Raw genomic sequence first — 14,402 nt, forward strand, 5'->3', positions numbered from 1 at the left:
TACAGTATTATAGTAGTATGCTATAATACTATATATATTTTTATATGTATTATAGCTCAAAATACTCTCTCTATATAGTATATAACTATATAAATACTATGTAAAGTATTTTGAACTATAAAATAGCATCTGTAACACAGAATTTAAATTTAGGACCAGATCTTTCTTTGAAGAACTGTGCAAGAAGAATCCCTTTTTTTAATTAAAAAAGCTGCAAACAGAAGCAAAATGACAGCCTGTAGTATAAAACTAGAAAGCCTACATAATGAAATGTTAGGAACAGTGACCAAGAAGCAGTTCTACTCAAATGATATTTTAAAAACAATTAGAATACAGTACCCAAAAAACATGGCACAAGAGACAGAAGCGACAGGTACAAAACCTGTGTTAGGAACACAGAGTCAGAAGTGCAAAAAACAAAAAGGGAACCGATACAATGGCATTTGGTACAATAGGTGAAGAAGTATTGCAACCAAAACTAAATGATCACTTATTGTTTGACAGTGATAACACTAACAATTTAGTACCTTTCTAAAGGCTTTTAATCAAAGCCCTAAAACTGTGGCTGCTCTTAAATAAAAAACAATCTATGTGAATGCTACACACTGAAGTACAAAGCTTAAGAATTACCCTGCAAAATTGCACCGACATAAGCTTTCCATATTTACAGTATCTAAAAGTGACAGAACACAGCATGCTAGGCCTAGCTTATGACTCTTCCCCACCAGTACTTAATCCAGGCCCAACAACCAAAAATTATTATTTCTCAACACATGTTAAGTTTGGATTGTTCAGATATATTATGACGTTTAAATATTATATTCATGCATAAAACAAGAAACGATATCTTTGACAGACAAGCATTGACAGGATACAAACAGTGGTCTGCCCTGTAGAGGAGTGTACTTCCTTCTGAGCTTACTTCCAAGACGTACCGATTCAATCCCACGTTGTTACCTAGTTGTCAAGTCAACAATGTGCTTAGAAATGGTCAAAATTGCAACTCAGAATCACATTGTGCACAAACCATTCACTCATATTCAGAAATTTCACTCCGTTTCGGAGAGTTACCTCATTAAGTGAAAGGACACAGTTAAAAAAAACAAAAACAAAACAAAGACATTCAAGTAAACAGCAACATCCAAATACTTTGAAAAGGTTTTTGTAAACTTGTCATTCTACAGGGTTTTGCAGCATTGTTAAATTCATTACTCATGGACAAGTACACACAGGTCGCAACCCCTCATGACAACCTGTCACACATACACGTACGAAGTAAGAGACAAGCTCGGTGAAGTGATCTACCCCTTCCCACGTGCCTCATCGGGTCCTTGTGTGTTCAGTGTTATCATTCCCCTTCATGAAACAGAAATCACTTATGGATATCTTTATAAAGACAGAAATGGACAGAGTCCGTTGGATAGAAAGTTAGTTGGTTATTTACATCTGCAAAGTAGTTTCACAGCGAAATAAATCTACAGCGGGCCAGCTGGGATCCACAGGACTTTGTTTTGTTCTTGATCAACAGTTGTCATAATCTGAGTGCAAATGCTTGAAAGGGCTCCTCCCTGGACAATGCCTGGAGAAAAAGAAACACACCCCCACCACAAATGAGACTGGAACAAACAGTTACGACTAATGACAAAGAGCAGTCTTCTGCATTTTTCTGCAAAGTTTTTATCAACAGATCAGAATTAATCTACCCAATTCAATATTTGCCAGCTGCATAACTCTATTAAAAGAAGAGGAAGAATAAACAGAGCAAAGGGGTCAAGCATTGAATGTACAGTTTCTTCTGCTAGCCCTTAAAACAGCCCAGGGAAGTCACAGAACTGATGGGTATAATCAACTAAGACAACTGTTTTGTTAGAGGCCTCCATGTGCTATTTTCAGAGGCATCAGGTGGCAAAGTTTAAGTCTAAAGATGGTCAGAACCTGCTATAATAAACCTTCTCTGTTCAGCATGTGGTGTTAAGAGTTTTATAGCTGTAGCAACTAGGCACTATTTACAAATATTAGAAGTAGATTATGAGGCAGCTCACAGATCCTGGAGCTAAATAAACCAGCAGCGATTGCTACTCCAATTCTTATTGTCAACTACGTTCAAGGAATAAAAAGGCCAACAGCAAGCAACTCCCTGAAAATCAATTCAAAAGATAAATGAACACCATGCATTCTACCCTTGCTAAACATAACAGTCATAAAAAGTAAAATGCCAACACTGACACAGGAGAGGAGAATGTATTAGCTTTAAGACTGAAAAAGTTAGGAACTTCATGACTTGAGAAATACGTCAGCAAAGCCTCTGGCCTCAGTTACTGCAAACGCTGGAAAAATAGGGGAAGTCTTAAAAGGCTTGAGGTATAATTTCCATTTTTGAAAAGAGAGAATTTGATCTCACGTAAAGTATTACTTGACTCTGCAGTATATACTACAGTTAACGATGTCAGGTGAGTTTGGATACAGAACACAGTAACCAACAAGGTCTATGACAGGTGAAAAATGGCAGTGAGGGAGTGATTCAGATTATACACCGTGCTCACAACTTGGTACACGAAATAAAGCCAACTTGAAAGAGTCATTATTCAAAAAATGTACTTCATGAAGTAGTCACAGAGTTCAGGTCTGAGAGAGTGTGTCATATAGCTTCACGAGGAAGCTGCCATGTCTAACATGCCTATTTAAAGCCTTATTTTATACACAACATTATAATTTCAACAAGCCTAAATGTCAATGCAGTTTGAACACCAATCCTCTCTGACTACCAGCATCTGGAAATGTTGATGACAGCTGGAGTCCGCTCTACTTGGCACTAACAGTGGGAGGCCCTTCCCACAGGGCATGTGAGAAGATACAAATAGGACTCTCTTGCACTGAGTACTACTTTCACTACCAGGGTGGAATTAAAATGCAACAGATGACTTATCAAGGAGCAGAAGATAACATGTGGTGATGCAATCTGGCCATGCACATGTCCAGTTCTGTGAAGGCTTAGTATGTACCATTTAAATGAACATTTGTATGGCTATTACATACCAAGTAACTGAACTTGAGAATGTGCAGCTTCTCTCAGGATGCACTCAGATAGCTCTATACTAAATACATCCCCCTTCCCTCCCCTGCACTTGGCAGGTATGCCTCAAAATACTTCTGTAAGAAACCCATTGTTCGGGGGATGAAAAGTTGGGTTTTGGCTGGTTTAGTGGTGTTGGTTTGGTTTTGGTTTGTTTTTTTTCAAGTTTTGTTGCCATTCACATCAAGATAGCTAGAATTTTACCCCCACTCTTTTAAACGTATGTAGAACCACATGGAAATATACTCTGAAAAAAACAGAGACAGTCTTCAAACACAGTTTTCTTTCTCTGGTAAAGATACAGTTTTAACTACAATCCAAGACTTATATAATATACTTTATGATGTTAAAAAGGCCTCTGAAGTTGAATTGAATTATTCCAAATTACAATGTATGCTCAATAAACCTTTGACAATTTTTGTCCTTTCTTGAAAGATTTAAAGTATGTCTCACAAATCATTCATTAATTTACACTACAGGGTTTTTTTTTTGTTGTTGTTGTTTTGTTTGATTTTTACAATTACAAAAAAACTTATATTCCTTACATGGTATAAAACTGACAACACTGTGTCCAGTTATCTTGGCCATACTTCCAATACTACTGGCTTGCAATAAAACATTTTCAGAATCTCTTTAGGTCATAAGATTCATAACACACTAAACCAAAAACATGCAAAAGCAAGGGATAGTACTTATATCTTGAGATTTCCTCTCCTGGTAAAACACCACAGCATGAGTTTGCCAAAAGGGAAGGCAGAATGGAAAAAACAAAAAAAAACCAAAAACCCCCCTAAAAAACCTCTTTGAAGGAACATAGGAACTTTTGAATTATAGTGTAAATGGATTAAATTGCTACTGTGTTCCTAGTGAAATGTTGATTAAATACTAACCTGTAAAGTACTTGCTATATTCTTGTTCTATTTTTTGAGCTGTCTCAAACTGTTCTTTGGAATGTTTTTGTGTAACTTTGTCCCTCAGGAAGATTGGGTCTTTTTGCTCTCTGCAAAAAAAGAAAGAAAAAAAGAAAAACCTTGTATAAGAGTAATTTTTTTTTTTTTTTTTTAAGGGACTTGAAATTATTACCTCCAGTTGGGTGAATGTGAAAGGCTAATTAATTTGCAAGCATAATCCTGTGCATAGACTGCCATCTACTGTGTTTCAGCAGTATCAGCATAGTCATCAGGATCATTTCAGTGAACAAATTTGTCTGCTATCAGACCAAGACAGTATTCCTTTAAAGTCTCAGAGATTGGGAGGGGGCTGAAGGAGGAAGAATATAATTTTTTCCAGTTCATGTGAATCGGACCATCATCTCATATACACTCCAGTACTCCCTACACAAAGCTGGGTTCAAGTACCACTCTCTTAAGGGCTTGAAGTATCAAGCATTGAGCAAATAAAACATTTTAAGTTTCTATGTCATATGACACATTTTTGAAATGACTTTTTCTGTTATACAAGCTGTTGGAAATAAGAAAAACATAGAGAAATACAAATGGTAAAAAAATATATTTTAATTCCAATCAAGGCTTGTAACACTCTCCTCCCAATCCAACTTGGGGTCCCCAGTAGGGGATTCTGTTTAAAAGAAAGCAGAATTTATAATCAGCTAGTAAGGTTATATAGATAGGTACTGAAACAATATAAGCGTAGCTTCTTATAGCAGTGAGAAAAGAAGCACAATTTTATTTTATAAATAAAAAAAAATCACTCCTAAACTAACCTATCACTGCTATGTAGCATTTCAGAGGATGCCAATAGAACCTGTGCTATATCACAAAGGCTGTTTGGAAAAACCTTTGGTGCTCATAGCAGGCAGAGACAATGTGCCACTGCATCTTATTTGGATGATTGCTAGAAATCCTTGCTTGTCTAACTTCAATTGCTCTCTGTCGCTTTCCAAAAAAAAAAGGAAATAGCTGTAACGGTCACCATTCCATTTCCAAAGGGGCTCAAGACATGACAGTTCCATTTTCATTCAAGTGCACGATCCTACAGTGGTAATTAAATACCCACATTGCTTTATGTCTTCCTTCTACTTGAAAGTGGAGATACTTATCTTCTTTATTAAATAGATAGTCAGCACATTTACCTACAGATCAAGAATATAAGAAGCCCTCGACTTTCAAAATGAAGACAGCACAAGTATAAGATCTCTCAAAAAAACTGTTTCTTAATACTTATGTTAGGAGATTATGTCACTTCTTGTCAAATCAACTTATTAAAATGTGCGAAGGCTTACTCAAACATAAGGGGAGGGACTGGGCTTTGTAACTCCCATGTTCTGTTCCTGGCTGTATTTGAGCAGGAAATTCCCAACTGGTGAAATAGCACAGCCTGAGAAGACCACAGTATATACACTCCATGGCAAAAGGGGACTTCCCTTGCTGTTTTCACTGGTGAATGAAGGTGGGAAAGTTGAGGTTACAAATCAGTTGGCCCTGCATCCACACACTTGGCCCAGACAAGATGATGAAGAATAGCTGTTTGTCACAGTCACCACTTAATCCTCAATGGATCTCACCCATATCTGTCTTATGGTTTAATACAAAAGTGAGCAGGAAAGATCCGAGTGCCTCCTGGAGTACATACAGTTTAGTCAATATTGTTTGATTTCTTTGAAAGATTCATTTAATTGCCATGCAACAAAATGAAGTTAGGACCGTTTACCTCACACCGGTTTAATTTCCACATTTTAAAGAGATTTAAGATGACTAAGATGAAAGAAACAATAAAGGTAACAAGCTTATTTTAAGCTAAAATAAACATCCCTGAACTATACCCCTCACAGACTTACTTGATTTGTTTAGCATTTTTGTAGCGAATAAAAATTACAATAGGGTAGATATGAACACTGTGGAGCCGTTCGATGGCATGAGGAGCGATGTCAAGCAGACAATGACAATCCTAAGATCAAATGTAAATGCAAAACACTCATTCAGTTAAAGAGCACAAGCACACATGCAAATCCCCCATTTTTTCCCCTACTTAAATCATAGCAACCCAACAGAATTTCGCTACACATTTAGCATTTTGGGGCTACTGAGCAATTTGTACCCAAAGGATTTATAACAAAAGACAGAAGATGAAAAACTGCAAGAAATTCCATTCATAGTACCAAAAACATGCATTGATAGAAATAAAAATATTTGAAGAACTAATGAAATGAAAACTCAGATTGAAATATATACAATACATTTTTTCCAAATTTAAATATTCATTTTCTCTTTCAGAAGTCATAAGTAAATACAAGCATTAAAGTAGTAAGACTTTCTGCATTGTTTGACAGAAAACTATAAGCATGTACAGATTTTAATTAACATCTGTCTCCAGGACTATTATGATATTTATGTTCTATATAACTGCATTAAATGGAATAGTTAAAAAACCTAAATCCTCGTCTGAGGGGGTAGGGGTTGAAATCTATGGAATCTAAGAAAATAATTTCTAACTTTAATAATACTGTGAAAGAATATGGACATTCGTAGTTTCTACAAAGGTGAGCTTGCATGAAATAACCTTTAAACAGTTACATGCCAAAGCAAGGTAACTTTTATTTTACTCAGCAGCCTGGGGAACAATTCTCTGAATACCTTAAAGGAGAACAACACTAACATAATTTGCATCCCCCTAACATAGTATGACCATAAACTGCAAATTGTACAAAGAACTACAGCATTAAAAGTGACTCACCTTTTCTGTTATCTCTTTTATTGAAGCTACAGTTGTCACATCAAAATGTCCACTCCTCCGTTTATAATCAATAAACAGACAATCCTTCACACCCCGCTCAATGGCTTGTTGGGAAGCTTTCATAACCTCTGTTTCATAGAACCAGAAAAGATCCACTTTCATTACCATTCCTTAGGCACAGAAACAAGGCTAATGAAACAATGTTTGCAAATTCAGATTCTTGGGGTTTTTTCCCATGTTTGTGCTACCATTTAATTCACTTATATAAATGTTACTATTATGTATTCTAAGCAAGAATAAATTGGTTATATTTGCATACTTACCAAGAGGACATCTGCAAAATTTTCCAGGGGATTCTTTGACCAACATGTCTTTCACAGCATCAAGTAAAGGTCCTAGAATAAGGACAGGCCTAGGAGAGGTACAGTCCACTTTCTGTACACGCTGGTATGCCAGACTTGCAGAATCTACACACAGAGAAGATTTACTTATAAAAGTATAAATTATTTTCCTAGCTTTCCTCAGATAAGCAGAAGCACCCTAACAGTAATCATGAAAACAACTCCCTTGCACAGGATAAGGGCCTTGAGAAATACAACAAATACTCACTAGCCATTACTGCGATTTTCTCCACTTTACAGCTTAAAACAGATGTTTTTCTAATTCAACCTGTTGATTCTTCCCCCTAGCCCCACCAAACTTTAAAACCAATTATTCCTATTTTATCCTCTCTGTTTTGGTTTGTTGTGCTCTTCCATGGAAGCAAGCATCGTAACCAACATGATTTTTGTAGAGGAGTGAAAAAATGGAAGTGAAGAGTTTTGAGTGGTGCCCAGGATTTCTGTCTATACTAAGCAACTTGGACAGAAATTAAATAGTTGAAAGGAAGATGAAAACCATGCAACAAAAAGCAATCTCCCTCTGCAAATGAAAATTAAAGCTAAGAGAGATCTAGTAATAAACTACCAAAAAAAAATTAGTTTGAAACATGCTGGCTTGTTATTTAATACAAAAAAAAATTTGTTATTAAAAGTAATGTACATGATGGGACATATGATCACCATTTATATTCAGACCAACCAGAAAGCAACATTATTCTTTGTATCATGCTGCAGCTGTATAAAAATCAAAGAGAAGGAAAGGCAACCCCCTCCCAAGTGTAACTAACAAAGGTACTTGCCATCCAAGAAAGGAATTGAGTCTGTACTGATTGTATCAAGAGCCAGTAAATCCTTTCCATCTTTGGAACCACTTCGCTTGTGTTTATGCTTTCTCCTGAAGAATGACCTCCGTGCTGCTGCTGACAATGTCTTAGATGAGCTGTTTTCATCTTTAGCCTCAGACATGCTGTGTCTCCTGTAGAATTCTTGATCCATCCTATAATGAAACAGACTAAATGGTTGGTATTTAAACTTATCTTTCTAAATTTTTTCTACAAACAGTATCACCACTGCTTCTGAAACACACTGGAAATGCTCACCTCAAGCCTTAGGCCAAATATCTTCATCACAGAAAATTAATCAGAAATAAACGTTAACATAAATAAAATAATAAGCATCTGAAAACCTCACACACTACCATAATTTCCTCAGGATTCTTGTAATGTAAACAGCAGCATGGCACAGAGGGTGACCACTCCGACACGCAGGGCAAAATTCTCCAAGGCAGAAGCAGCAGTATGCACCTACTTGCCAGTAAAGTCAGCCTTGCACAGAAATGAAGATCCTATTCTTTCTATGAAGCTGCATGTTATATTCATCCTTACAAATAACTTACTAGCAATCCAAAATAACAGTTTTATTTTATGCAGTTTTATTTTATATGAGCACAAATATTTTGGCCACATAATACATGTAAAATGTAGTTGGTTTTACTATTCATCTTCCAGTAACAAGCCTAGCAATGATGTGTATGGGTCTGCATGTATATATTGTACTTCCACACATTGCACATAGTACCATTGTCCCATTGTCAGGATGAATTTTGAGTTATGACATGGAGAGAAGACTATTAGAAGAAAAGGAAACCAGAAAACCAGTAATCTTAAAATGAAAAAAAAAAATTTTAATAACCGAGTGATAAGTTATGTGATTTCAGTAACAACGTAAAAATTTAGTTTCTGCATACTCAACTACCAACATTACGAGACTGCGGTGGATACACCGTCTTACAATAAAGTTGCTGTCCACAGATAGCTAAAACCACTGATGCTTCCAAAGAATGATGGTGATAACCTTGGATTCAAGGATATTTTTGCTGTGGATACTCTCACTTTTGTTATTGTATTATCTATTACAACACTGGTCTATGTATCATTTCCATTTCTAGTTTACTATTTAGTAGCATTAGAAACAACTTGATAGAGCAATATATTTAATTCAATATTATTAAAATATGCCATCCCTAAAATGACACGCCTAAGAATTAGTATATCCCAGAAAAAACAGAAGCAAACAAGTCTTTTATACCACATCTCACTCATCAGACTTTTAAAGACTATAAGATAAAATACTGTGAGGTCACTCACATATATTTACTTGGAATCTGTCCTCTTTCCAGCTTCTGAGCATTCTCGTCTAGCTGCCAAGCCATCCAGCAACCAAAGTTTCCCTGTGGTAGAGTGTCATCAACATACAATATGTCATCCTTCTTAAAGCTTAAATCCTGTTCTACCTCTGGCAGACGGTCATAAAGTGCTCTGGAAAGGAAGACATAAACAGGCTCTGCAACTGATCTCCACCAACTCAAGGGAAGAACATGCATACTTATTTTGAAAAAAGTTAACAGATTAGTGGCACACTCTACATTTCAAGAGCACACAAGTTTATAGCAAAACATGCAGACTTACTATGTTACAGATTGTGTACTCACTGTCAGAGACTAGCTGGGATAAATCAGTAAACTTTGAGTTTAAAAAACGTGGCAAAGCTGATACTATCTCTCTCATGATGGTCAGCGCATTATCCTAACAGTCATGCCATCATCACCAGTCGCGCTCAAATACCTGATGTAGAATCCATCTCCAGGAAGTTCTTTTATCTTATTAAACTCTTCTATTCTGTACTGGGTCTTTATTTTGATGTTTTCTCCAGGCTTCAACATTTCAAGATAAGCTTCCTCAGCTGTTTTATTTCGCATATCAATGGAACCGTACTGCAAAACACAAAACACAGAAACCCTTAGGTGTGAAATTGTATCTTAACAGGTAACAGAATCAGGTGAGCTTGAAAAACATGCAAAATGAGTTTGTTTTTCCCACTAGCAGGCTCTATACGCAAGTAAATCTTGCCACTTGACCCTAGTACACTTTGCACCTTAAGACGTCTAGCAGGAGATTGAGTCACGGGGACAGAAAACAAAACACCCAAGTGATCTGAGCAGACATGCACTGTGAGAGAGAGTCTGCACTTCTTTAAATAGTTTTCAAAGTGTAAGCTGAGAATCATAAAATTCACACTGGAAAAAATTTAATATTTTTAGGGAAAGCAAGTGGTCTGAGGGAAGTCAGAAACACAATTAGAAAGCAAAATCTCCATCTGGATACTAGAGGCACAATGGGAGAGTCTCAGTGCTCAGACAGTATCAACACTCAGTTGTACCTGAAAAGCTCACACACACATGTGTTTATCATCTTAACAGTCCTGCCAAGTAGATAAATATTCTTGTTTCAGGTATAGAAAGCAGAGTCAAAAACATATTGCACAGCCTTCTCTAAACTCTCATTAGAATTTCATAGTGATAAGATCAATATTTTTCTCTGTTTTGCAGTATCTTTCATATCCTTGCCTTTCTCCTACGTACAGCAATTGGATTCAAGGCTTCCTATTTACATGAAGAGAGCAGGTGTTTATAAGTCCAAGTAGACGTAGAGTAGTCCTTCAAACTTGTGGGCAACTTGTGTTCTCAACAGTGGTAGTTCTCCAGGTCCACATCATCCAGCTCTTCATGTGTTGCAGCCAGAATGAAGGTTACATGTTCTCACCATTGTTACCCAGGTTTTGTGGCAGGAACTCAACGTTCACAGAGCATCTCCCATTGCGAGACAGCACAGTTCTTTGTACAACTCCCTCTTTATACTGTCCTAGACATTTTGTCAGTTTGCTGCACACTTTTCTTAATAGCTTACCTCAAGTATCATGTCACCCAAGACTAGTCCATCAGATCCTTTTGCTGGGCTATCATCATCTACATCTGAGACAAATATTCCATACAGGTTTCCACCACATATCTGGATCCCAAGATCCACTTGGGATTTTTTAACAACAACAGTTCTAGGTTCAGGGGTCCTTTTGTTTGTGTCCACAGGGCCTCTTTTGACAGGGAGAAAAAACATATGTATTTAAATTTAAAACCCTGCATTACATACAATCAACTAGCCATGTGAAGAAGATATATTTACATAATTATTATTCAAAATAGGTCACCTACAGATACAGTCTTGTAAGACAAACATCATGTTCCTTGCAGACCTTCTTAACTACACCAATCTTGTAGTAAATTTTCTTCACTCCTTGCAGACCCTGTCTTTCAAAACCAGTCTGAAAACATGTACCTTTATCCTGGGATCCACTTAACTTGTCTGCTGACTTATTTCAACCAGACACAGCATTCACAGAAGTACACTTTGTTTTTTAATACCCTTCACATCCACCCTGACCATTTTTTTTTTTCCTTAAGGCAAAAATTTTACTCTCTACCTTAAGGAATTCCGGGGACTTGTAGTTGGCGTGGTTTGTTTAGATGGGGGTGTCATTGTTCCTTCATCCTGTTCACTCACAGTATCAATAATGGAATGATTGTCAGGCGTTGCAGCTCCACTGCCTTGAGGGGTGGAATGATTACTCACAGGTTCTAGGCGAGAACTAAGAGAGAAAAAAAAAAGAAAAAAAAAAAAGAAAAGAACAATGACTGGGGGATTAGTGTTTTACCAATGCCAAATATTTCTCACGAAGACAAAGTTTTTAATTTGGCCATAAATCAAGGATAAAGTAAGGAAAAAACCCCAAAACAGCATGCCAAATAACATATGTTCACCATAAGTCTAAAAGAAAGATAAAGCCCAGTTTTGAAGTGTGATCGTGCATCAAAATGGGATGGATAATTTCACTAATAATTTCACTTCTCTAATTAGTTTTTTGGAAACTCCAACTGTAAAAAAAAAAAAATAAAGTTGATTTGAAGTACTAGAATCTCATAATCCTAGGAAGAAGCCATCTTTGGTTTTAGTTTAATGTATCTAAGGATTTATGCCCAAATAAGAAAGAAAATATAGTAGGTGCATCAAGCACTTTTCTTTTCTTTTTGACAATCATGTATTCACACATTACTTTTCTAAGCAATCACACTTCTTACCAGCACAAATGTGCTGATGTTTGCAAACACATTACCTGTAGAGAAGTTATCTATTAGCTAAATAACTGCATGGACCAGAGAGTAGTTTTTTCAAAGTCTAGACAGCCTTACCTTGATCGTGAATGATTGCCAAGCTGATACATATGTGGGTTATACTGAGCCAGAATAGTAATGGTGTCACACTGTTGTCCAATGATTAGTCGAGCCTGTTGCTCTGTAGCATTTCTCAAATTTATTCCATTAAACTATGGGAAAGATGCACAAACAAGGACGTCAAGTTTTCAGATTGAAACTAGCAAAATCATTCTTTCAGTCTCCTAATTAGTTTAATGTTTACATGCTAACTTATTTCCACTGGGGTAAGAGGATGGAAACGCTGCTATATAATGATTCCTAGGGTTTACTCCTTGGAAAGAATCACTGTAATTTTAAAACATTTGGTAACATGACCATTAGTTCAAAAATTTTTTTACTATTGAAAGACATACGTATTCTGAGCTGTGTTATGATTTGATATCTCTGATTAAATACAAGTTGGTTCAGATCACCAATCTGAATAAATTCAGGATTTAAAGGTAAATTCAGATCCATGATCCATTCAGGTCCATTGTATTGTCATCCATACATTGTGCAACAGAAGATGCTTTAACATACACAAGCATGAACAGATCTAACATTTACAAAGCAGTTTTGTACTTCACAAAATGCTCGTCCACATGTTTGTCTAACAGTGTAGGCAAAAACATGACTGTAGCTAATCTAAAGCCTACCTGAGTATTTTTTAAACCAGGTATCTCAGGCAAGGATATGGCACAGCAACAGCAGCATGAAACTCAGTACAAGCCAGCTGCTTGAGTATTTACTCACCTTGTCAGGCAGAGTATGGCGTTGGGACTATATTGTTTTAAGTACCGAAACTAGCTAGCTCAAAATTTAATTATATCTATATAAGATGCAATGCAGGTCTACCATCAAAAGATGTTATTTTATAATAAAGCCTGACAAAAAGTCACAACAATCATAATTACTGGAACAGTACAATACAGAGTACCCTTTGCTACCTTTCACAGCAAACAAGCTTTCACAAGCTAATCTTTTGGGGAAGGCAGTTATGGCTGGAGTCATTTGAACTGATTCATTAAGCCATAGGAATAATAAGTAAACAATTACCTCTAGTAACTGATCACCATACTCAAGGCCAGCTTGATGGGCAATGCTCCCACCTGTTACTTTAGAGACAAATATTCCACCATTTTCTCCGCTCACAATGGAAATCCCTAGTGGCTCAGAACCCTTCTGCACTTTAACATGACGTGGCTCTTCCATGTAGGGCCTTTTAGAGGAGATAGTTAAAACTGATTTGGACAAAATTGCACTTGAACCATCACAATGTCAAAGTTACATGCAATACTTTATGTCTGTCTGAACTGTAATAATAAAATAGGTTTAAACAGTTACTTTAAAAAAATTTACTGTCAACTGCCTTAAATGCATTCCTTTAACACCATGCAACATACAGTGGCAGAAGTAAATGTATACCAGTTACATGACTGCTCTAAAACATTATGGTAAATATGAATTACAAATAGGATGGTGGTGAAGTTGGAAGGAAAGAAGCTTCCAGATGCATATTATATAAAAGTAATTGAACCACTGTATATAACATGTAATTTATAAAACATATTCCAGAAAGGTATGTTACAAATATAAATGCTGGGAGTCTTTATTGCCAGTGAAAATAAACATTGTAAATAATAAGGTGGTAAACCAAAGGACAACAATGCACAAATATCAGATTTCACATTTGTATGCAGGGAAACATAAATTAGCAATGAAAATTAAGCAGTTGCAAACTCAAGCCATTAGGACAGCAGTTTGCATGGTAGCATTACAATTACCATGCAAATTCTCCTCAGAGCAATTATCCAAACATGTAAAATAGCACCAAGTGCGCAGTACTGCTCGAGAAGGACAACCTTATATCAGGCCAACCTCAAACTCCTTAGTGATGAGAACCTAGGCCTAGGAGCCACAGGGATTCTCAGAAAAGACCTATTACGGAACAGATATCTGAAAGACGTAGAAGATTTGAGAGGAAAAGAACACTTAGAAAAAGACATACAGTAGTACTAAGTAGTATAACAAGAGAACAGCTTATACAAAAGAAAACCCGGATACATTCCCCTTTCCTCCCCCCACAGTTAGGATGTATCCAGCTGTACAAACAGGGCTGGTCCCTTCATGGTGTGGATAAAAAAACAGTAGCCTCCTAAAAAGTGCTGGT

The 14,402-nt window shown here is 36.6% G+C and overlaps 1 protein-coding gene across 1 annotated transcript in view; it reads right to left on the reverse strand.

Annotated features, from left to right (window-relative positions):
• Positions 1-430: 430 nt before the first annotated feature.
• DLG5 (discs, large homolog 5 (Drosophila)) overlaps positions 431-14,402 on the reverse strand; it is a 112,538-nt gene continuing 98,566 nt past the window's right edge. The window contains exons 21-32 of the mRNA XM_010567827.1: positions 13,289-13,451; positions 12,230-12,363; positions 11,483-11,628; positions 10,893-11,074; positions 9,771-9,919; positions 9,294-9,464; positions 7,947-8,143; positions 7,090-7,233; positions 6,767-6,894; positions 5,871-5,980; positions 3,964-4,073; positions 431-1,579 (exon numbers count right to left, since the gene is read on the reverse strand). Coding sequence (XP_010566129.1) covers positions 1,476-1,579; positions 3,964-4,073; positions 5,871-5,980; positions 6,767-6,894; positions 7,090-7,233; positions 7,947-8,143; positions 9,294-9,464; positions 9,771-9,919; positions 10,893-11,074; positions 11,483-11,628; positions 12,230-12,363; positions 13,289-13,451 — 1,738 coding nt within the window. The 3' untranslated portion in view covers positions 431-1,475. The remainder of the gene's footprint in view (positions 1,580-3,963; positions 4,074-5,870; positions 5,981-6,766; positions 6,895-7,089; positions 7,234-7,946; positions 8,144-9,293; positions 9,465-9,770; positions 9,920-10,892; positions 11,075-11,482; positions 11,629-12,229; positions 12,364-13,288; positions 13,452-14,402) is intronic.

Source organism: Haliaeetus leucocephalus, unplaced genomic scaffold, assembly GCF_000737465.1.
Source record: "Haliaeetus leucocephalus isolate CR32 unplaced genomic scaffold, Haliaeetus_leucocephalus-4.0 Scaffold229, whole genome shotgun sequence".
NCBI classification, from domain to species: Eukaryota; Metazoa; Chordata; class Aves; order Accipitriformes; family Accipitridae; genus Haliaeetus; species Haliaeetus leucocephalus.